The following is a 23,715-nucleotide window of genomic DNA, read 5'->3' on the forward strand; positions in this document are numbered from 1 at the left end:
TGACCACCCCTACCGCAGCAATATTAGCATAAAAGGAGCGGTGTTCCTTACCTTAGGATGATGTTGGAGGCTATGATCGGGCTTCTTGTATAAGCCCTGTCCAGCTCCTACCTGCTCAGTGAAAGTAGCTGAGCTGAATCTGGTCTATGGCGGTGCTCCTCAGGTGAGCGCCAACAAGCAAATATAGCTGCCTGTAGCAGCTTCCACAATCCCAGACCCAAGCTTTTCTAAGCTGGGAAGGGATTGTGAGGAATTCGTAAAATAAAAAGATAAAAATAACGTGGAATTCACCACGTGTGCTCTATCCTGGTTGAGCACAGAAAATACACTGAGGTACTTTGGGAGTATGGAGGAGTTACTAATTTAAATTGTGCCTATCCTGCTAATGCCCCGTCCATATCCAAAGAGTACTCCAGTGACCCCTAGTGGATGAAAAAGAAATACTATAACAAAGCTAGTGGCTGCAAAAAAAAAAACACTAGCAGCCCAACTGTTCAACGTGGCTGGCGCTTGCACCATCAAACAAAACGGAATTAACTAAGCCGGGGACATAGGGGACTGGCCTGACATCCTGGGAGTCTAAAAACCTTCACTGTTTGGTGCCCAATCCGCTGTTTCATCATATCCCAAGGTAGATCCTGTGGATCCTGATTGAGAAATGGCAATGACCTTTGATAATAGTGTGTTTAAACTCTCAAAAATGTATTTAGTGTTTGTTCAATGCTTTAATATTCTTAAAAGGAGCACATCTCTATAAGCAATACTCCATCTATTTTTGGATACATTAAACAGAGGAGCTACAATTCAAAGGAATTATTGAATACTAATGTTTCCTATAAAGAAAGTTACGAGTGGCCACTATGTAAGAATTAGTTTTATTGCATGCATGTTCTTTATATTGCAATTGTTTGACTTTTTAAATCATATTAAAAAATACCAACTACAAAAGTGAATGTTCATTCTGCCATTATATGCTCTTGGTTTCTATAGAGGAGCAAACTTACATTCTAAAGAAGTTTAAAAGTGCCAGGCTCCACTCATCTATACCCCAGTGTAAACTCCAGTGTACACTATGGAATCTGAGAAAGGGATTTATCAGTAAGTACCAAAATCCTGTCTTCACACCCCAATAGTTATGAAATTGCACTGTTCAACCTACGCTCTTAATATTTAAAAAAATGGGCCAAGAAATGAAAAAAAGAAAAACATTTTTTTATATAAAAGGTATTTTAGGTACAGGGATAACTAACTTCAGGGACACAGCTGCTGCAGAACTACACATCCCAAAAGGCTCCAACAGCAAAACTGTGGCAGGGCATACTGGGATTTGTAGTGCCACACATTCCTTTATCCCTGTTGTAGTAAGCAAATAGCATAAGGCTGGATGCAATAAAAGTAAATATCTGGTATCTTAGAAATAAACAATCATTGGGATGAGAGACATCAAGAGAATATACAAGTATCCCAACATTATTCTAAGAGAAACACACTCATGGGTATATTCAGTCAGTCATGATAATGTACTATGGCTAATTAACCGCCCTAGTTCTGTTCAATTATCACCGCAGCCAACACTGATCGTGGATTTTTGATCCACCTGATTTAAGCAGGCAAAACCAAATCCCAGATAATCGTCCATTTCATCCCTGCACGCAGCTGCAAGAACACACAGATCCGTGACTTTTCATGAATTCTGTGCTTTTGCCCAAAAATTTAAATTTTAAAGACAAACAAGCAAAAGCTATGAAGATTTTTAGAGACTCGGGAAAGGCAATAGAAATTAATAATCTATAAATATATGGAGCCACTAATGAGGTGGGTTTAGGTTTCCAAGAAACAAAATTAATATTTATTTAGAAACTGTTCCAAGTACATAAAGAATAAGCAAATTTCTGTAGAATTTCCTGGAAACCCCATGCCATGATCACAGAAGAGGAAACGCTTCTTTACTAGGGTTCCAGAGTCCGCAACACTGCTTAGAGGAATTTGATAATTTGGCCACAGGGTAACAAGATAAAATGAAGTTCTCAGAAAGGTCTACTCTCCATTTCTCACCTCAAGTTATCATTTTCTGCTCCATAAAGCAGTCTAGATCAGTGGTTCCCAACCTCGGTCCTCAAGTACCCCCAACAGTTTGCGTTTTCTAGGTCTCCTCACAGGAGTGCAAGTTAAATAATTTGCTCCACCTGCTGGTCTTTTAAAATGTGTCAGTGAGTAATGAGTACACCTGTTCAATTGCTAGTTGACCTGGAAAACATGAACTGTTGGGGTACTTGAGGACAGAGGTTGGAAACCACTGGTCTAGATAAATCACTAGGATTAGGGCCTCAGGAGTACTGTCGATACTTCAGTGAGGTTTCTGACTTCACCGGAATATTGGTAGAACACAAAATGGCCAATTTCAAAACATATATTTACTTCGGGTCCCAAAGTGGAGAAGTAGTGTCTGGGTGGGGGAAAAGTTGATCATCACAGCAGGAGATGATTGGTACATTTGAGAGTCGGATCTTGGCTTTCAAGTGACAAATGAGGAACTTGTAGCATTTATTTGAAAACATGAAACTGTTCTATTGGTCTTTTTATAACAAAACAAAAGAATGAAACACTTTAAACTTTAACTGAATTAAAACACAGTAACATTTAGCATAGTCTTGTATGATGCAAAATAAAAAAATAAAAATAGAGAGAAAACAAAACATCCTTTCAAAAGCTTAATTTTTCTTCTCTGGAACCTCTGGTAACATAGGTATAGCTTTCTGTGGAGAGAAAAATAATGGACAGTCAATAAATACTAAAAACAAACAAAAAAAACAAAACCCATAACACATTTCTAAATACAAATAAAACACAATAAAACAGCACTTTTGTGGAACGAATAATTGACAATATATCACCAAATGGAAGAGATTAAAAATAACAAATATATGGAATCCTACACAAGTTTAAAAAGGCAATTGCTTGACTAATAAAAATACATGTATATATAAAAAAATGAATTTCTATACATAAGCCTCTTTCCTCAATGTATATCATGATAGGCTTACAGCAAACACTCAATAGTCCTGTTCCTATTTTAACCTAAAAATTGGTGAATACTGTGTTTCTTTTAGGAGTGAAATAGGGGGAGTATTCAATTAGTGCCGTATTTTTCGGCCAGCTAAAAAATTAGCACTAAATCGACACAATGTATTCAATTGCAGGTGTTTACGAATTCCTTTTCATTTTTATTCACTACGAATCAGCATGGGCGAAAACGGACCCAAAAATAGTCGAGAATGCCCGTGAATTCGCCAAAACACGTGGATCGGCAGCGAATTCGCCGATTTACATCGGTTTCGGACATGCCACATTTTACGACCAGTCGAAAAAGATGGCACAAGCATTGAATAGGTCAAATGTAAATTCGACCTAAAAATGTGCCATTTTCTCGACTGGTCAAAAAAATGGCACTAACTGAATAACCCCCCCCAGTAACCATGTAAAGCAGAGCTGGCCAAACCAGTCCTCAAGAACAGTTCACATTTTCCAGACCACCTAATTGGTGCTCAGGTGTAGTCATAACTAATTAAGATGTGCTGCATTCATTCCTAACTGACAATTCTACAGATCTCCAGGAGGACTGGAAAACATGAACTGTTGTTAGATCTCGAGGACCGGTTTGGCCAGCCCTGATGTAAAGTATAGCAAGAAAATCTTTATCATCCCTCAAAATTTACTGTCGTACTGTTGAATATATGGACGACTCAGGGATCGATCAGATGAGCTTTCATCCAGAATTTGTTCCCTTGATTTGCTGATGTTTGGGGTAGATTTGGGATTGAAGCTATTGCCTCTATATAGAGCTGCTGATAATCTTTGCTAGCAACCAATATTCTTTTACAGAAGGCAATAAACAATCCCATATTGTATATAAAGCTTTTCGGGAAGCATAGGACATAACATTTGTGTGCTGTAAGTAACGGGGCAAGGTTAATGTTTAGCATAACGATCACCATTTAGGCCAGCCGTATTCTAAACTGTATGTTCTCAATTTCTGTTAAGCACCTTGAGTCCAAAGTGGATGAAGAGCGCTATATAAATTATTATTTAACTCACCTGCAGTTTCTTATAGTGCGACAACTTTCTGCAATGTTTAAGTTTTGCCACATCTTCACACGTGTAGAATAAGGAACAGAGCGTGCAATAGAAACCAGGAACCACATAGTCCACTCCTGAAAAGAAAATGTATTGCATTTTTTCTGCAGCCAAAAATTTGGCAATGTATGAATCAGCCACTTCAAATGAGAAATCATTAAAGTGTTAACCAAACATTGCGGAAGCTTCGTGTTCATGCCAACATCACTGGTTAGAGACCAAAGGGTAGATGAATTAAGCCTGGAGAAGTGATAAAGAAGTGATAAGTGTAAGGTGACAAAGCACCAGCCAATCAGCTCCCAACTGTCAAATCACAGGCTTAGTTTAAAAAATGCCAGTTAGGAGCTGACTGGCTGGTGCCTTATAACCCTCCACTTATCACTTCTCCAGGATTAATACATCTGCCCAAACTCTCACAAAATGCCTGCTTCCATCACGTGCAGACCACATGTACACTTTAGCTTGGATAACTTCATTACAAACCGAATATGCTCCGAAACGCGAGTAGATCATGCATTTTATACATGGCTATACTGGAATTCTTTGATCTCCGTAACAGTTACAGGTTACAAATATTAAATCCACTTGACCACCAGCCTCCAAGTTTACATTCCGTTCAACTCTATGCTATGATACACTAACAGGCTAAGCCCTCCCCATAGAGGAGCACAGGCGGTCACTGCTCGTCTCCTCCCCACATATCAGCCAGCTCCCATGGAAGAGGTAGCCCCTTTTTGAATCAAAGTGAAGCTGCTCTCTGGATAATGCGGTTTCACATTGGCCTTCCTGGATTTACAAAGAAGCTGTCTCCTCCACAGGAGTTAGCTGAGATGTAGAGAGTGCACACTGTATATATTAGTTTGAGGCTGCCTGAGGAGTGTGTGGGCACGCACTTATGGCACTTCCTTCAAGCCAGAGGACTGTGGAGACCTCATGCACATGCCACTGTCCTCTGAGCAGACATTAAACAAACAAAGCTTACCAACAGGATTATTGGGTTTAAAGGGCCCAAGATCTTTGGGGCACTCTGATTCAGCAGCACATTCACTTTCTGGAGTCATAGGAGAGTCATCGATTTCTGGTTCCTGTTGTGCGACAGCTTCGTTTTCTTGCTCTGCCTCTTCATCGCCAGAGTCATCAACAGTAACAAAGACCTCAATATCTCCAGGATAGTGGTGTGCCATCTTGAAGCAGAACAGGCATATATGAGAGGAGCACACATTCAGATCACAGGCATCAAAAAGTCACAAATACAATGCATAGGTATAAAATTAATTAAGCCTAAAAAAGGTGTATACAAAATTCACATACAAGAACAATGTATACAGAGTAAACAAATTGGTTCCAGTTTAGAGTAAAACTTATAGGACTTGACCAGTCCTAAACGACTTGACGCTTCCAAGGTGGGAGGATACAGTAGACAACACACCCAACGCATTTAGTCACTTTATTATGACCTTGAGTCATCACGTCACCAAATTACTCGCATTCCAGCTCATTTAAATGCACATCTCGCAATTTTGCATGCAACACTACACTGGCTTAGAGTACTCCAATCGCTATATATCAAATTAATATATTCTCTCCAAGTTCCAGCCTATTGGTGAAAAACCAGCTCCTTCCAGCATTTTTGGACAGTATAAAGTTTTATGATCACTACGTGTGAACTGCTGTGGACTTTGTTTTAGAACTCATGAGAATTAATTAAGGATGTAAAAGAGAGGGACATATACTTATACATCTAAAAAGTACCCCATCACTTCTTGCATCATATATATTTTTCTACATTCTTTAAAAAAAATTATTTATTTTATATTTAAGATTTATTACTCCTGATATGCCTTGTACGTTCTATGAGCCCATTATATATTTATTTCTTGCCCATTCCATCATTGCCCTTTACTTGTAGCTAGAGCCGCAGTGTATATTTATTGCTGTGCGCTCCACCAGCTCCACTGTATGGGGCGCATAGTCATTCAGATGACGATGCGTTCCACCGGCTGGCGGAAGTATCTCCCGCGAGACCGGAAGTGACGCGCGGTGGACCACGCCAGGAAGCAGCTTTGCGTTCCACCGCGCTATATGAAGCTATTAAGCTTTGTTTTTACAATTCTCTTTTGGCCTTATCACTTGGTTGTGCTCCACTATACATTGCATCTAGATATTATTATTATAAATAAGAGTATAATGTTTTTAATCAGTAAAAATTAAGATCACCCAACAGGAAGTGATGTAGTCATCAATTACCTGGCCATGTGCTGGGACCACATTATCTCTTTAGGTATAAATGGAGCTTCATTGCTCACTGACCTTATCCCCATGATGAAGTCTAATTACTGACGAAATGCGTTGGGACTGATGCACCTGAACTTCCCTTATGGGCAGATAAGCTGTTTTAATATTTATTTTTTGTACGTTTGAATTTTTACCATTTATTTGGATGTTTATGGAAAATCAGATGTATTCTATTCCTGATATGGACAGATAAAGCTTGTCATACTCTTATCCTGTACGCTTGCATTACTTCCATTTTTTATGTTTTATGTGTTGTATTAAATTTTGTGAAAAACTTAAAAAAAAAAAAAGATCCCTGGCTGTGTATTTTTAATTGTGGTATATGCTTATACCCAGAATTTTTTTTTTTTATATACAACTGGTTTATTTGATTTGTGGATTGAAAATTGCATGAAAACAGTACGCGCGCTGTTATTTTGTTCTTATTATTATTTTCATGTACCTATACTGGTCCTATGACTGAAGGAAAAGTCTTTTTTATGCCAGATAAGTAGTGTCCTGTTCTCATTCACACTTTATATAATTTTACCAGACACTAGTAGGCGCCCTTTTCTCCACTTACCCCCCAAAAAAATTCTGTGTGTTTTCCAAGCACATATTTATTGCTTAAGGTTGCAGCCACTCTCACCCTAGAGGAAGTGTCACTTACTGTATGTACTCTATGTTTTACTTACTACATGTACTGGTAGTGCACTGTGATACCTGAGTGACCCCGTTTCTATTTGTTCGATGAGAGATAGATAGATAGATATACACACACACAGGTTGAGTATCCCTTATCCAAAACGTTTGGGACCAGAGGTATTTTGGATATCTGATTTTTCCGTATTTTGGAATAATTGCATACCACAACGAGATATCATGGCGATGGGATCCAAGTCTAAGCGCAGAATGCATTTAGGTTTCATATACACCTTATACACACAGCTTGAAAGGTCATTTAATACAATATTTTTAATAACTTTGTGTTTTAAACAAAGTTTGAGTACATTGAGCCACAGAAAACAGATTTCACTATGTCGCACTCACTCAAAAAAGTCCGTATTTCTGAATATTTGGATATGGGATACTGTACGTACGTGTATATATAGATTGAGTATCCCATATCCAAATATTCCGAAATACGGAATATTCCGAAATACGGACTTTTTTGAGTGAGGGAGATGGTGAAACCTTTGTTTTCTGATGGCTCAATGTACACAAACTTTGTTTAATACACAAAGTTATTAAAAATATTGTATTAAATGACCTTCAGGCTGTGTGTACAAGGTGTATATGAAACATAAATGAATTGTGTGAATGTAGACACATTGTTTAATGCACAAAGTTATTAAAAATATTGGCTAAAATGACCTTCAGGCTGTGTGTGTATAAGGTGTATATGTAACATAAATGCATTCTGTGCTCAGACTTGGGTCCCATCGCCATGATATTTCATTATGGTATGCAATTATTCCAAAATACGGAAAAATCCGCTATCCAAAATACCTCTGGTCCCAAGCATTTTGGATAAGGGATACTCAACCTGTGTGTGTGTGTGTGTGTATGTGTGTGTGTATGTATGTGTATGTATGTGTATGTATGTGTATGTGTGTATGTATGTGTGTATGCATGCATATATATTATATATATATATATATATATATATATATATATACACACACATATATATATATATATATATACATATATATATATATATATATATATATATATATATATATATATATATAGAGAGAGAGAGAGAGAGAGAGAGAGATATTATACACACACACATACAGTTGTGCTCATCAGTTTACATACCCTAGCAGAATTTGTGATTTTATGGCCATTTGTCAGAGAATATGAATGATAACTCACAAGCTTTTCTTTCACTCATGGATAGTGGTTGGGTGAAGCCATTTATTGTCAAACAACTATTTACTCTTTTTAAATCATAATGACAACAGAAACTACCCAAATGACCCTGATCAACAGTTTACATACCCTGGAGATTTTGGCCTGATAACATGCACACAAGTTGTCACAAAAGGGTTTGAATGGCTACTAAAGGTAACCATCCTCACCTGTGATCTGTTTGCTTGTAGTCAGTGTGTGTGTATAAAAGGTCAGCGAGTTTCTGGACTCCAGAAAGACCCTTGCATCTTTCATCCAGTGCTGCACTGATGTGTCTGGATTCTGAGTCATGGGGATTGTCAAAGTATCTGCGGGAAAATGTAATTGAACTGTATAAAACAGGAAAGGGATATAAAAAGATATCCAAGCAATTGAGAATGACTATCAGCAGTGTTCAAACTCTAAGAAGTGGAAAATGAGGGATTCTGTGGAAACCAAATCACGGTCAGGTAGACCAACAAAAATTTCAGCCACAACTGCCAGGAAAATTGTTCGGGATGCAAAGAAAAATCCACAAATAACTTCAGCTGAAATACAGGACTCTGAAAAAAAGTGGTGTGGTTGTTTCAAGATGCACAATAAGGAGGCGTTTGAAGAAAAATGGGCTGCATGTTCGAGTCGCCAGAAGAAAGCCATTACTACGCAAAATGCCACAAAGCATCCCGCTTACAATACTCCAAACAGCACAGACAAGCCTCAAAACTTCTGGAACAAAGTCATTTGGAGTGATGAGACCAAAATGTAACTTTTTGGCCACAACCATAAACGTTACATTTGGAGAGGAGTCAACAAGGCCTATGATGAAAGGTACACCATTCCTACTGTGAAACACTGAGGTGGATCGCTGATGTTTTGGGGATGTGTGAGCTACAAAGGCACTGGAAACTTGGTCAAAATTGATTGCAAGATGAATGCAGTATGTTATCAGAAAATACTGGAGGAAAATTTGCACTCATCAGCCCGGAAGCTGCGCGTGGGACGTACTTGGACATTCCAACATGACAATGATCCAAAACACAAGACCAAGTCGACCGGTCATTGGCTACAGCAGAATAAAGTGAAGGTTCTGGAGTGGCTCTCAGTCTCCTGACCTCAATATCATTGAGCCACCCTGGGGAGATCTGAAACGTGCAGTTCATGCAAGACAGCCCAAGAATTTACAGGAACTGGAGGCTTTTTGCCAAGAAGAATGGGCAGCTTTACCATCTGAGAAAATAAAGAGCCTCATCCACAACTACCACAAAAGACTTCCAGCTGTCATTGATGTTAAAGGGGGCAATACACGGTATTAAGAACTGGGGTATGTAAACTTTTGATCAGGGTCATTTGGGTAGTTTCTGTTGTCATTATGATTTAAAGAGAGTAAACATAGTTGTTTGACAATAACTGGATTCACCCAACCACTAACCATGAGTGAAAGAAAAGTTTGTGAGTTATCATTCATATTCTCTGACAAATGTCCAGAAAATCACAAATCCTGCTAGGGTATGTAAACTTAAGAGCGCAAGTGTGTGTGTGCGTGTGTATATATATATATATATATATATATATATATATATATATATATATACATACACACACACACACACACACAACATATGTATATTTATATATTTTCTAGGTGAAATCTGCGCAAACATCAAACAGTCCCAGGTGCAATGATTTTTTCACATGCAGTGCCAGCTCATCCGCTCCAGCCAGGAGATAGAGATTCTGAAATTGTTCAAATAGGAGAGTGCACTCGTGAATGAATGATTACAAGTTTTACTCATAAAACATATCCACATACATGTAAGTTTAAAAAGACACTTAGCCAACTCCAGAGTCACGTCCAACAAGGTATCGTTATCTACGAAAACACTGGTGTCCATGGAAGAGGAGCCTGCCGTCTATCTGGTCACAGAACGGTTTCAGCAAAAAGCCGACCACGAAGGTAAACCACTTGGGAGATTCTGTTTTCCTTATCCAAGCTGTTCTTGCAACATAAGTCCTCAACGCTCTGACGACATCCAAGGACTTTGAAACGGCTGAGGTGTCAGAAGCCACTGGCACCACCATAGGTTGGTTGATATGGAAATAAGACAACCTTTTGGCAGAAAATGCCGACGCATCCGCAGTTCAGCTCTTTCTTTATGAAAAATCAAATAAGGACTCTTGTGTGACAGAGCCCCTAATTTAGACTCGTCTGCCTGAAGCAAAGGCCAACAGCATGACCACTTCCAAGTGAGGAACTTCAACTCTACCTCTTGTAGAGGCTTAAACCAGTCCGATTTAAGGAACTGCAACACCACATTAAGATCCCATGGCGCCGTAGGAGGCACAAAAGGAGGTTGGATGCGCAGAACCCCCTTCACGAACGTCTGGACCTCAGGAAGGGAAGCCAACTGCTTCTTAAAGAAAATGGACAAGGCGGAAATTTGGACCTTGATAGATCCTAATCTCAAGCCAGCATCCACACCCGCCTGTAGAAATAGGAGAAGACGTCCTAATTGAAACTCCACCGCAGGAGACTATTTGGATTCGCACCAAGATACATATTTTCTCCAAATACGATGGTAATGTTTGGACGTTACCCCTTTCCTGGCCAGAATAAGCGTAGGAATGACTTCATTGGTAATACCCTTACGGCTATGATCTGGCGCTCATGCCGTCACGTCTTGATAAACTAACAGCCCCTGCTGAAGCAGGTCCTCGCAAAGAGGAAGAGGTTGAGGATCTTTCAGTAATAACTCCTGAAGATCTGGATACCAAGCCCTCCTTGGCCAGTCTGCTCGCACCCTTGTTCTTCTGAAGATCTTGAGAACTTTTGGTATTCGTGGAAGTGGAGGGAACAGATACACCGACTGGAACACCCACTGGGTCACCAGTGCATCTACAGCTATTGCTTGTGGGTCTCTCGACCTGGAATAATATTTCTGAAGCTTCTTGTTGGGACGTGATGTCCTGTCAACTTGAGGAACTCCCCAACAACTTGCTACCTCCGCAAACACCTCTGGGTGGAGGCCCCATTCTCCTGGATGCAGATCGTGTCTGCTGAGGAAGTCTGCTTCCCAGTTGTCCACTCCCGGAATGAAAATTGCCAACAGAGCTTATGCATGTCTCTCTGCCCAGAGGAGTATTTTCGTCACCTCTGCCATTGCCGCTCTGCTTTTTGTTCAGCCTTGACGGTTTATGTAAGCTACTGCCGTTACATTTGACTGGATCTGTAAGGGACGACCTTGAAGGTGTGCCTCTTGATGAAGGCCGTTTTACACAGCTCTCAATTCCAGAATGTTTATATGGAGGAGTACTTCTTGACCATCTTCCTTGGAAGCTTTCCCCTTGCTTGACTGCTCCCCAACCTCGGAGACTTGTATCTGTGGTCACCAGGATCCAGGCATGGATCCCGAACCTGCGTCCCTTCAGGAGGTGAGAACTTTGTAGCCACCACAGGAGTGAAAGACTGGCATTCGTCGACAGGATTATCATCTGATGCATGTGTAAATGCGATCCTGACCACTTGTCCAGTAGTTCCCACTGGAACACCCTGGCATGGAATCAGCCATATTTTCTGGATTTCCAGAGCCTTTTCCACGGTTAGAAATACTTTCTGTACTCCAGTGTCCAGTATCATTCCCAGAAATGATACCCTCATCTTCGGTTCCAATTGCGATTTTGGAAGGTTTATGATCCAACCGTGCCGTTTAAGCACCGTCAGGGACAGTGCACCGTTCTGCACTAACGTCTCCCTGGAACTCTCTTTTATCATCTGGAGATCTTCCAGGTAAGGAATTAAATTGTCTCCTTTCTTGCAAAGAAGAAAACTCATCTACGCCATCACCTTGGAGAGCCCGAAATGCAATTTCTGGAACTGGTAGTGGCAGTTCAGAACCGCAATCTTCAGATATGATTGTGGAAGGTAAATGGTAACATGCAATTAAGCATACTTGATGTCCACCTACATCGTAATTTCCTTCTCCTCCAAACGGGAGATTACTGCTCTCAGGGACTCCATTGTGAATTTTAACCTTTTCAGGTAAAGATTCAACGATTTTAGGTTTAAAATCAGTCTGACCGAGCCGTCCGGCTTCGGAACTACAAACAGGCTTGAATAAAACCCTGTTTCCTGTTGAAATACAAGGACTAAGGAAAATCCCTTGTCTGGACCTAATTTCTGTATTGCGTCCAGCACTGTTCTGTCCTGAACAGAAACTGATAAGGCTGATTTGAAAAATCGGCATGGGGAAAGATTTTGAAATTCCAACTTGTAACCTTGAGTCTGAGTAAACCCAGATTTGGCTGAAGTAAAGTGGACGGGCTCTCACCCGATAGTACTCCCGCAGGGGAGCCCCAGCGTCATGCTGTGGTTTTAGCAGAAGCAGCTATGGCTTCTGCTCTTGGGGACCTGATGGTGTAGATTTCTTACCTTTTCCCCGCCCCCGTCCTGCGAAGAAGGGGGTACCGTTTGCTTTCTTTATTGGGCCGAAAGGAGTGCATCATATGAGTATGATATTCTTTCCTAGCCGGAGCAGCTGCAGAAGGCAGAAATTCTGATCTGCCCGATGTAGTCGTTGAAATCATGGTATCCAGCTCGTCTTCAAAGAGGGCCTCAATATTTTTTTTTTTTTTTTTATAAGGGAGTGCCTCAATATTTTTCTTTGATACCGCATCGGTATTCCATTGGTGGATTCATAGAGCCCTGCGCTGAAATCTCTATAGTAAAGAATCTTGACCAATCAAAACAACATCGCTTATAGCCTCAATATAAGTAACCTGCAGTATTTTATAATATGACCGAGAGTTAGGACTAGGTCAACCTTATCAACTGTGTCTATATTAACTCGCAAGTTGTCTGACCATTTTTCTACAGCGTTACCCACCGACGCACAAGTTAGCCATATAAATGGCTTTTAAAATTCTCTCTAATTTACGGTCAGCAGGATTCTTTAAGGGGGCTGAACCTGGGGCAGGCAACATGATTTACGTAGGCAGCCTAGTAACTAAGGTGTCTACCATAGGTGGTGATTCACATTTGTGCCTATCGTCCTCAGGGTAAAAGGTACACTACACGTATTCTTCTAGGAATAGTAGATCTTTCTGGGCTGGCCCAGGATTATTCAAAGCATGCATTCCAGTCCCTTGAAAAAGGACAAGTCACCACCTGCTGTATATTTCATTTAAAATAATCTTTTCCTGCAGGTACCGGTGTGGTATCTAAACTCCCAACACCTCTTTCATAGTGACTATCATACATTGAATGCTTTTGGCTAATTTGGGGCTACCCCTCAAATCCCCAGTGTCGACCTCAGTGTCCGAATCTGTGTGTCTCCCTTGCCTGATCTGCGTTAGAGACCTGTTCTGGGAGCTGGAGGGGTCCTGAATGGATGACGTGGAATGATCAGCAATGCATCCTCGACTGTTGTACTTTTGCAAGCTTTTACAATTTACTTTGCAACTTTCTCACCCACACTGGCTCCTTCTGGGATGGAAGGGCCACCTCAATAACCTCTTGTGCATTCAAAACTGTTCTCTCTGGGGAAGAGCTCTCTCTTGACATATTACACACACTATCACACAGGGGAGCTATCGGGGACAGATTCACATTAATGTCTGTCAGAGAAACAGAGTGATTTGCCAGTCCACACTCCACGCCCATATGTAAACTATAAGTACTACACAATTACAGCGCTATTTCAACGTTAGGTTCACAGGGCTAATGTAATAAACACTCCCAACCCCCTGCTATAACACCATGGTACTTGTACCAACGTTGTCATGAGGAGAAACATTGTTCAGGAACTTCACACACTGGCGGTTCTGCAGGAGAAAAATGGCGCCCAGTGAGTGTTCTGGCAAGTCTGAGGAGAAATCCTGCCGCCCTGTAATGGCACAATTCAGCCTCAGTAATGTAATATTTATACTGGCCGGGGATTTAGTACACCAGCGGCCAACGTGTGTACTTTTTAGCCAGTGAGTGTAATGTTTCTTCCATGCCGCTCAGAGCGAGTTCTCCCCCACGAACTCTGCACCCTTGTGCTGAGAGACATGGCGCGCAGCTTCCGGCTGCTGCACTGGTACCTTTATGCCGCCACGATGACCGGAGGACCCCTCTCTGCAGGCCTCCGGTAAATACTCACCAGCCTTCTGACTCTGTTAGAGGGTGGCGGCAATGCTGTGGGAGTGAGCAGCAGCCAGGCAAGGGCTGTGTTCAGTACCCTTCAGTGTCCTGTCAGCAGAAGCAGAGCCATTGAACCAATTGAGAAGTTGGTTCCTACTTCCTCCACCTAAGTCCCACGAAGCAGGGAAGCAGATTCCCTGTAAAACAAAAAACCTAACAAAGTATTTTCCAGCAGAACTCTGTAGAGCTCCACTGGTGTGCATCCAGTCTCCCGGGCACATTTTCTAAACTGAGGTCTGGAGAAGGGGCATAGAGGGTTGAGCCAGTTCACACTGTTGAAAAGTCTTAATGTGCCAAAGGCTCCTGCGGAACAGTCTATACCCCATGGTACTAAAATGGACCCCAGCATCCTCTAGGACGTGAGAGAAAAGTGCTGTTCCACCACAACAATGCGCAGACTTGTCCCACGTCACCACAGCAAAATTGGTGGAATTGGGCTACAAATTGCTGTCAAATCCGCCGTATTCTCCAGATTTGGCCCCCTGCATCTTCCGGTTTCCAAACATGAATAAAATGGCACAGCGGAAAGAGATTTGCATAGAACGAGGTCATCTCCGAAACTGAAGCCTATTTTGCAGTGTTTGACAAATCCTATTTTTGGAGGGTATAAAAAAGTTGGGCCAAATGTATCGAGCTAAAAGGGGACTATGTTGAAAAATAAAAATCAGTGTCCAAATGTATTTATTTTTTCTTGCCTAACACTGGTACCTATCAATGAGAGAGAAAGAGAGAGAGAGAGAGAGAGAGAGAGCGAGAGAGTGTGAGGGGTTACCAGGGCAACAAAGGTAACCAATGGCATGGAGGTGGTCTACGCCAGGAACGCGCTGTTCCCGGTCCACACTTCATTTCCCGCCGGCGGGTCTTCTCCTCTATTAAGGTACTGTGTTGTATTGTATTTCACCTTGACAAAGGAGCGATGTGCCCAGAAACGTTGGCATTTCTTTGCTGTGTTATGGATTAAACTACACGCTGTTTATCCACTGAGAAAAGTCTCAGTGCGCCGCTGCTTGCTTGGTATAATATAAATTAAAGATAGATAGTGCATCCGGAAAGTATTCAAAGCAGTTTACTTTTTCCACATTTTGTTATGTTACAGCCTTATTCCAAGATGGAATAAATTTATTTTTTCCCCTCAAAACTCAACACACAATAACCCATAATGGACATGAAAAGTTTTGTTTTTTAGATTTTTGCATATTTAATAAAAAAGAAATCACATGTACAGAAGTATTCACAGCCTTTGCCATGAAGCTCAACATTGAGCTCAGGTGCATCCTGTTTCCATTGATCATCCTTCAGATGTTACTTGGAGTCCACCTGTGGTAAATTCAGTTGATTGGAATTGATTTGGAAAGGCACACACCTGTCTATATAAGGTCCCACACTGGACAGTGCATGTCTGAGCACAAACCAAGCATGAAGTCAAAGGAATGGTCTGTAGACCTCCGAGGAAGGGTACAGAAAAAATAGGATTTTGGTACTTACCAGGTAAATCCTTTTCTTTGAATCCATAGGGGGCACTGGAGTACTCTTGGGATATGGTCCGGGTGTAGCTGGGAATGGCACATTTAAATATTTAAATTAGTAACTGGTTACCCCCACCATACTCCCATAGAGACTACAGTATTTTTACTGAGCCGAACAGGAACGATAGAGAGTATGAACCATAGAGAATTACATATAACGGTCAACAGTAAAGTTGACACATAATGGAAATTACAACTGTCAACCCTAAAGTTGACATAACGTAACTGACCACTAAGCAGTTGACACCCTAATCACCGTAACTTTGTATCCATTGGTGATAATGTGTTCCCATAAGATCCACTGAGCTTACCACAAGACAGGTAAAACTGCTCTGGGTGGGCGTCCAGTGCCCCCTATGGATTCAAAGAAAAGGATTTACCTGGCAATTACCAAAATCCTATTTTCTTTTTCATCTACTAGGGGTCACTGGAGTACTCTTGGGACGTACCAAAGCTTCCCCCGTGGGCGGGAGAGCAGTCTGGCACCTGTAACACTAGGCAGCCAAAGCTAGATGCTGACCGTAGTAAACCTGTAAAAGGCATAAACGTGTGCACTGATGGTCATGCACCTATGACCCTATAGCAGCTTGTCTAAGTTGTTTCTTAGAAGGTCCATGACGTGCTGCCTACGACGTTCCCAAGGAACGTGTGGAATAGTCTGACACTGATGTAGGCGTTTGTAGCCTTCCCATGACGTTCTCCAGAACGTGTGGAATGGCCTGACACGGATGTCGGCGGTTGTAGCCTATGATGAAGCTAATCCTGACGTATGACATTAGGTCTGCTTGGAAACTGGCCAAGCCATCTTAACTACATTAGAGAGAACAAACAATGTGTCGGTTCTACTTACAGTTAATGTTTGGGCTACATAAATGCGTAATGTGCGTACCACCTCTAAAGTAACTGTAGTTCCTGAACCTACTGATAACCCAGGAATTACGATTGATTAAGTGATGCGTAACATCTTTTGGTGAGAAAAAAGAAATTCGTGCGAAGTTCCGCCCTATGAGCACAAGATACGGTGGCTTGCATGACAAGGCACCCAAGTCTAAAGACACGCCTTGCTGAGGCTAAGGCTACGAGAAACCTGTTTTCAAGTGAAAAACTTAAGACTTAAAAAAAAAAAAACTAAACCCAGATTCAAGTCCCATGGCGCTTTAGGTGGTATAAATGGAGGTTGTACTCTGACGACACCTTGCAGGAAGAGGTGTACAATCGGCAAAAGAGGCAAATTTGACAAGGCAAAAACCTGCACTTTAAGTGTAGAAACGTAGTCCTCCACCTAACCTAGTCTGTAAAAATATAAAACGGACTAGATGTCGGAAACGTCCGAGCTTCCCACCAACCTACAGTTTATAGCTAAATCTTGTGATAATGAGCCGCAATAACGGGCTTCCTGGCACGTAACATGGCTAGTAGAACAGATTCTGGAACGCCCTCTCTTTTTAAGGGCAGTAATAACAGCCACCCCATCAAACGCAGCCGTGCTAAATCGGGGTAAAGAAACAGACCCTGATGTAACAGGTCCGGACGCGGAAGTGGTCAAGGAACGGCTGTGAGTAGTTTGCGGAAATCCGAGAACCACACTCTCCTAGCTAATAAGGCACCGCTAGTATGACTCCCGTTTGGTCCGCTTTAGCAACTGAGAAAACAGCGGAAACAGATGATTTTTTTATTTAGTTTATTCCCCTCCCACCGGGATGCCATTAGATCTCCCTTATGGGTAATTCCACTCACATCTGAATTCAATGCCTAGTTTCCTGGAGGAAAAACCTGACAGCTGGGATAATCTGCCTTCCAGTTGTCCACTCCAGAACAAAACACTGCAGACTATCACCTGGTGACACTCTGCCCAATTGAGAATTCGAGCAACTTCCCGCATGCCATGTGACTTCAAATTCCTCCTTGTTCTGTATGCGACCGCTGTGGCGTTGTCCGAGTGCATCTGGATAGTCAGACTGGAGCATGTGCACTGTTTGTTGCAGCGCGTTGGAAATTGCCCTAAGTTCAAGGTCATTTAATTGACAGCCATCTTCCGTGAACCATGATAATTTATCCAATTCCAGACACCGAACATTCTCCCCGCGGAGAGAATGTGTACTTTGAGCCACCAGAGTAGTGAAATTCTGGCCCTTGGAGACAACCGCACCATCTGATGAATTTGTAGATGCGTGCCGTAACATTCAGATGAAAAGTCATGAGTGAACTCCTTGCGAACTGGAGTACGTCGAAAGACGCCACCACCCTCCTTCCTAGTAGTCGAATGCCCAAATGCACAGAGACAGTCCGTGGATTGTATACTAACTGTATGTGATGACGAACACTTCGGTGTTGTGTTCAGCCAGGGAACCCATTTATCCACGGAACCATTCCTAAGCATGAATCCTTTGTGACGGAATGAGGGACGATTTCATGAGGATGACAATCCAACCGTGGTGAACGACGTTATTGTACGTTCGTAATGCACATTGCAGGAATAAGCGTTGAGACCTAATGTTGATGAGTAGATCTCCAAAGTACAGAACTGTTATCCTTCTTAGGAATTTGAAATGAGCTATCATGCCATCTTCTAGATGTGACTACCCGAGAAGCCGGTAAGAAGTTAAACGGTAGTGAATGAAAGGAAAAATGGTTTCTACAGCAAACCATGAGTAGGCCCGATTCATTGAAATATAAGATCCATCAAAATTCGGTATTACTGCGGATCTAACCTGCCGTCACCGACTGCCATTATTCGATGTTGAATCAATAGCAAGCGACGTACTGTCTGCAGGGTCAGTAACGAACTGACAGCGTGATTAGTCTTGGAACTATCCCAAAACAAAATAATAACCGCGACTCGGGTGTTACCTGCGGTATCAAACTGCTGAGACTACGAGAGCCTGTCTGCAGAACAACCGTCTTGTCCTGCAGATGGCAATGATAGGAAAACGTCGACCGTATTTTCATAATCTGTGAATACAAAGTTGTGGTTCCACAACTGACGATCGGAGGTATAATAATTGTTTGCCGCATTGGGTATCGAATCCTGGAGTGCATGCATTGCAGGCAGACCACGGCGCCGAATGGACTGAGGTGTAAAGACAATTATCCTGAGTAGTCCTCATTCAGGAATTTGCGTAGACAATGGTAGGAAATCAGATTCCCCCCCCCCCACTTGGTCTGCGATCTATTCTCGTTTGGAATCAGACTCTGCCTGTTAGGAACGTAGCCAAAGTGGACGTTTTGCACCACTAGCGAAGCTGAAAACGCAAGAACCAACTGGCCAACGTCCACAGAAGCTGTAGGCAGCAAGAAGTGTAAGGTTGTCTTTGTGCAGGGCAAACCTGAACTGGAGTGCCCTGCCACTACAGCCTTGTTACCTCAAACCCCTACCAAAGCAGGGCGAAGCAAAAGCCCTACTGCTGTGTAGGGTACACTCTGATAGTTAAACGCCCTAATTGCAATGGTCTCTCATTGGAAATTGTTCAGCCTTTGCTGAGAACCTGAAGTACTGGCCTGGTGCTATGAGGGCTGGCGGCGAATCGACCGCAACAATCTAGCTGAAACAGTCAATTTTTCCTCTCAGGCAGTACATGCGCCCGCATTCCCCCCAAAGAGGACCAGTAAGGGTCTGTCTCTGCAGTCGTATTTGTCCGACACACTGTGTGACAGACTTTGCAGCGAAGCTGCTTGTTTGACTATGCATTAGACTTAATGATCATGTACACCGACCAGTAAGTACACCACGGAAGTAACGTGTGTATAAACCTGCATTTACCGTGCATGTGGTTACCAGCAATAGTGAATCTTCCGGTAGAGTCATGCTGTACAAAAACAAATAAATTAAATTCCTAACACCCCGCTCCTCCAGAGACTGAGTGTTGTAGGGCAGCAACCTCCGGGAAAGAACCAGGAAGTAACGTTAAAAAATGGTGTCCTACCATGGGTTTTTTTTTTTTAAACACCGGTTAAACCAGGATCTGAACCAGTGTCCATGCAATCACAATGTTCACTGTGGGCGGGAAGCCTAACCACCTGGCTACAGAGCCACCTGCTTGCTTATTGCAAAATAGACTTTTAATGTCAGATAGAGATAGAGAGATATATATATATACACATACATATATATATATATATATAATAAGATTTTACTTACCGATAAATCTATTTCTCGTAGTCCGTAGTGGATGCTGGGGACTCCGTCAGGACCATGGGGATTAGCGGCTCCGCAGGAGACAGGGCACAAAAATAAAGCTTTAGGATCAGGTGGTGTGCACTGGCTCCTCCCCCTATGACCCTCTTCCAAGCCTCAGTTAGGATACTGTGCCTGGACGAGCGTACACAATAAGGAAGGATATTGAATCCCTGGTAAGACTCATACCAGCCACACCAATCACACCGTACAACTTGTGATCTGAACCCAGTTAACAGTATGACAAACGTAGGAGCCTCTGAACAGACGGCTCACAACAATAACAACCCGATTTTTTTGTAACAATAACTATGTACAAGTATTGCAGACAATCCGCACTTGGGATGGGCGCCCAGCATCCACTACGGACTACGAGAAATAGATTTATCGGTAAGTAAAATCTTATTTTCTCTAACGTCCTAAATGGATGCTGGGGACTCCGTCAGGACCATGGGGATTATACCAAAGCTCCCAAACGGGCGGGAGAGTGCGGATGACCCTGCAGCACCGAATGAGAGACTCCATGTCCTCCTCAGCCAGGGTATCAAATTTGTAGAATTTAGCAAACGTGTTTGCCCCTGACCAAGTAAATGCTCAGCAAAGTTGTAAAGCCGAGACCCCTCAGGCAGTCGCCCAAGATGAGCCCACTTCCTTGTGGAATGGGCTTTTACAGATTTTGGCTGTGGCAAGCCTGCCACAGAATGTGCAATCTGAATTGTACTACAAATCCAGCGAGCAATCGTCTGCTTAGAAGCAGGAGCACCCATCTTGTTGGGTGCATACAGGCTAAACAGCGAGTCAGATTTTCTGACTCCAGTCGTCCTGGAAACATATTTTCAGGGCCCTGACAACGTCAAGTAACTTGGAGTCCTCCAAGTCCCTAGTAGCCGCAGGTACCACAATAGGTTGGTTCATGTGAAAAACAGAAAACACCTTAAGGAGAAATTGAGGACGAGTCCTCAATTCTGCCCTGTCAGAATGAAAAATTAAGTAAGGGCTTTTATATGATAAAGCCACCCATTCTGACACACGCCTGGCTGAAGCCAGGGCTAATAAAATATTTCACATGGAAGGTGAAGATTCTAAGTCCACAGTGGTGAGTGGATCAAACCAATGTGACTTTAGGAAACTCAAAACAACATTGAAATCCCAAGGTGCCACTGGGGGCACAAAAGGAGGCTGTATATGCAGTACCCCTTTTACAAACGTCTGAACTTCAGGCACTGAAGCCAGTTCTTTCTGGAAGAAATTCGACAGGGTCGAAATTTGAACCTTAATGGACCCTAATTTTAGGCCCATAGACAGTCCTGTTTTCAGGAAATGTAGGAAACGACCCAGTTGGAATTCCTCTGTAGGGACCTTCTTGGCCTCACACCACGCAACATATTTTCGCCAATTAAGGTGAAAATGTTTTGCGGTTACATCCTTCCTGGCTTCGACCAGGATAGGGATGACTTCATCTGGAATGCTCTTTCAGGATCCGGCGTTCAACTGCCATGCCGTCAAACGCAGCCGCGGTAAGTCTTGGAACAGACAAGGCCCCTGCTGGAGCAGGTCCTTTCTTAAAGGTAGAGGCCACGGTTCTTCCGTGAGCATCTCTTGAAGTTCCGGGTACCAAGTCCTTCTTGACCCATCCGGAACCACGAGTATCGTTCTTACTCATCTCCTTCTTATGATTCTCAGTACTTTTGGTATGAGATGCATAGAAGGGAACACATACCATGACTGGTACACCCACAGTGTTACCAGAGCGTCCACCGCTATTGCCTGAGGGTCCCTTGACCTGGCGCAATATCTGTCTAGTTTTTTGTTCAGGTGGGACGCCATCATGTCCACCTTTGGTTTTTCCCAACGGTTTACAATCATGTGGAAGACTTCCCGCTGAAGTCCCCACTCTCCCGGGTGTAGGTTATGCCTGCTGAGGAAGTCTGCTTCCCAGTTTTCCACTCCCGGAATTAACACTGCTGAGAGTGTTATCACATGATTTTTCGCCCAGCGAAGAATCCTTGCAGTTTCTGCCATTTCCCTCCTGCTTCTTGTGCCGCCCTGTCTTCGTGGGCGACTGCCGTGATGTTGTCCCACTGGATCAATACCGGCTGACCTTGAAGCAGAGGTCTTGCTAAGCTTAGAGCCTTGTAAATTGCCCTTAGCTCCAGTATATTTATGTGGAGAGAAGTCTCCAGACTTGATCACACTCCCTGGAAATTTTTTCCTTGTGTGACTGCTCCCCAGCCACTCAGGCTGGCATCCGTGGTCACCAGGACCCAGTCCTGAATGCCGAATCTGCGGCCCTTTCATAGATGAGCACTCTGCAGCCACCGCAGAAGAAACACCCTTGTCCTTGGAGACAGGGTTATCCGCTGATGCATCTGAAGATGCGATCCGGACCATTTTCCCAGCAGATCCCACTGAAAGGTTCTTGCGTGAAATCTACCGAATGGGATCGCTTTGTAAGAAACCACCATTTTTCACAGGACCCTTTGTGCAATGATGCACTGATACTTTTCCTGGTTTTAGGAGGTTCCTGACTAGCTCGGATAACTCCCTAGCTTTCTTCTCCGGGAGAAAACATCCTTTTCTGGACTGTGTCCAGAATCATCCCTAGGAACATTAGACGTGTCGTCGGAAAAAGCTGCGATTTTGGAATATTTAGAATCCACTCGTGCTGTCGTAGAACTACTTGAGATAGTGCTACTCCGACCGCCAACTGTTCTCTGGACCTTGCCCTTATCAGGAAAGCGTCCATATTCTTTTAGGAAGAATCATCATTTCGGCCATTACCTTGGTAAAGACCCGGGGTGCCGTGGACAATCCAAACGGCAGCGTCTGAACCGATAGTGACAGTTCTGTACCACGAACCTGAGATACCCTTGGTGAGAAGGGCAAAATTTGGACTTGTAGGTAAGCGTCCCTGATATCCAGTGACACCATATCGTCCTGGTTCGCTATCACTGCTCTGAGTGACTCCATCTTGATTTGAACCCTTGTATGTAATTGTTCAAATCTTTTAGATCTCACCGAGCCGTTTGGCTTCAGTACCACAATATAGTGTGGAATAATACCCCTTCCCTTGTTGTAGGAGGGGTACTTTGATTATCACGTGCTGGGAATACAGCCTGTGAATTATTTTTTTTTTCCAATACTGCCTCCCTGTCGGAGGGAGACGTTGGTAAAGCAGACTTCAGGAACTTGCGAGGGGAAGACGTCTCGAATTTCCAATGTACACCTGGGATACTACGTGTAGGATCCAGGAGTCCACTTGCGAGTGAGCCCACTGCGTGCTGAAACTCTTGAGATGACCCCCCACCGCACCTGAGTCCGCTTGTATGGCCCCAGCGTCATGCTGCGGACTTGGCAGAAGCTGTGGAGGACTTCTGTTCCTGGGAATGGGCTGCCTGCTGCAGTCTTCTTCCCTTTCCTCTAACCCTGGGCAGATATGACTGGCCTTTTGCCCGCCTGCCTTTATGGGTACGAAAGGACTGAGACTGAAAAGACTGTGTCCTTTTCTGCTGAGATGTGACTTGGGGTAACAA

The 23,715-nt window shown here is 42.9% G+C and overlaps 1 protein-coding gene across 1 annotated transcript in view; it reads right to left on the bottom strand.

Annotated features, from left to right (window-relative positions):
• Positions 1 to 856: 856 nt before the first annotated feature.
• LOC134933420 (matrin-3-like) overlaps positions 857 to 23,715 on the bottom strand; it is a 221,607-nt gene continuing 198,748 nt past the window's right edge. Inside the window, exons 18-20 of the mRNA XM_063928616.1 lie at positions 5,117 to 5,318; positions 4,096 to 4,211; positions 857 to 2,756 (exon numbers count right to left, since the gene is read on the bottom strand). Of these exons, the coding sequence (XP_063784686.1) occupies positions 2,712 to 2,756; positions 4,096 to 4,211; positions 5,117 to 5,318 (363 nt within the window). The 3' untranslated portion in view covers positions 857 to 2,711. The remainder of the gene's footprint in view (positions 2,757 to 4,095; positions 4,212 to 5,116; positions 5,319 to 23,715) is intronic.

The sequence above is a fragment of the Pseudophryne corroboree genome, chromosome 6, assembly GCF_028390025.1.
Source record: "Pseudophryne corroboree isolate aPseCor3 chromosome 6, aPseCor3.hap2, whole genome shotgun sequence".
Taxonomy (NCBI): Eukaryota; Metazoa; Chordata; class Amphibia; order Anura; family Myobatrachidae; genus Pseudophryne; species Pseudophryne corroboree.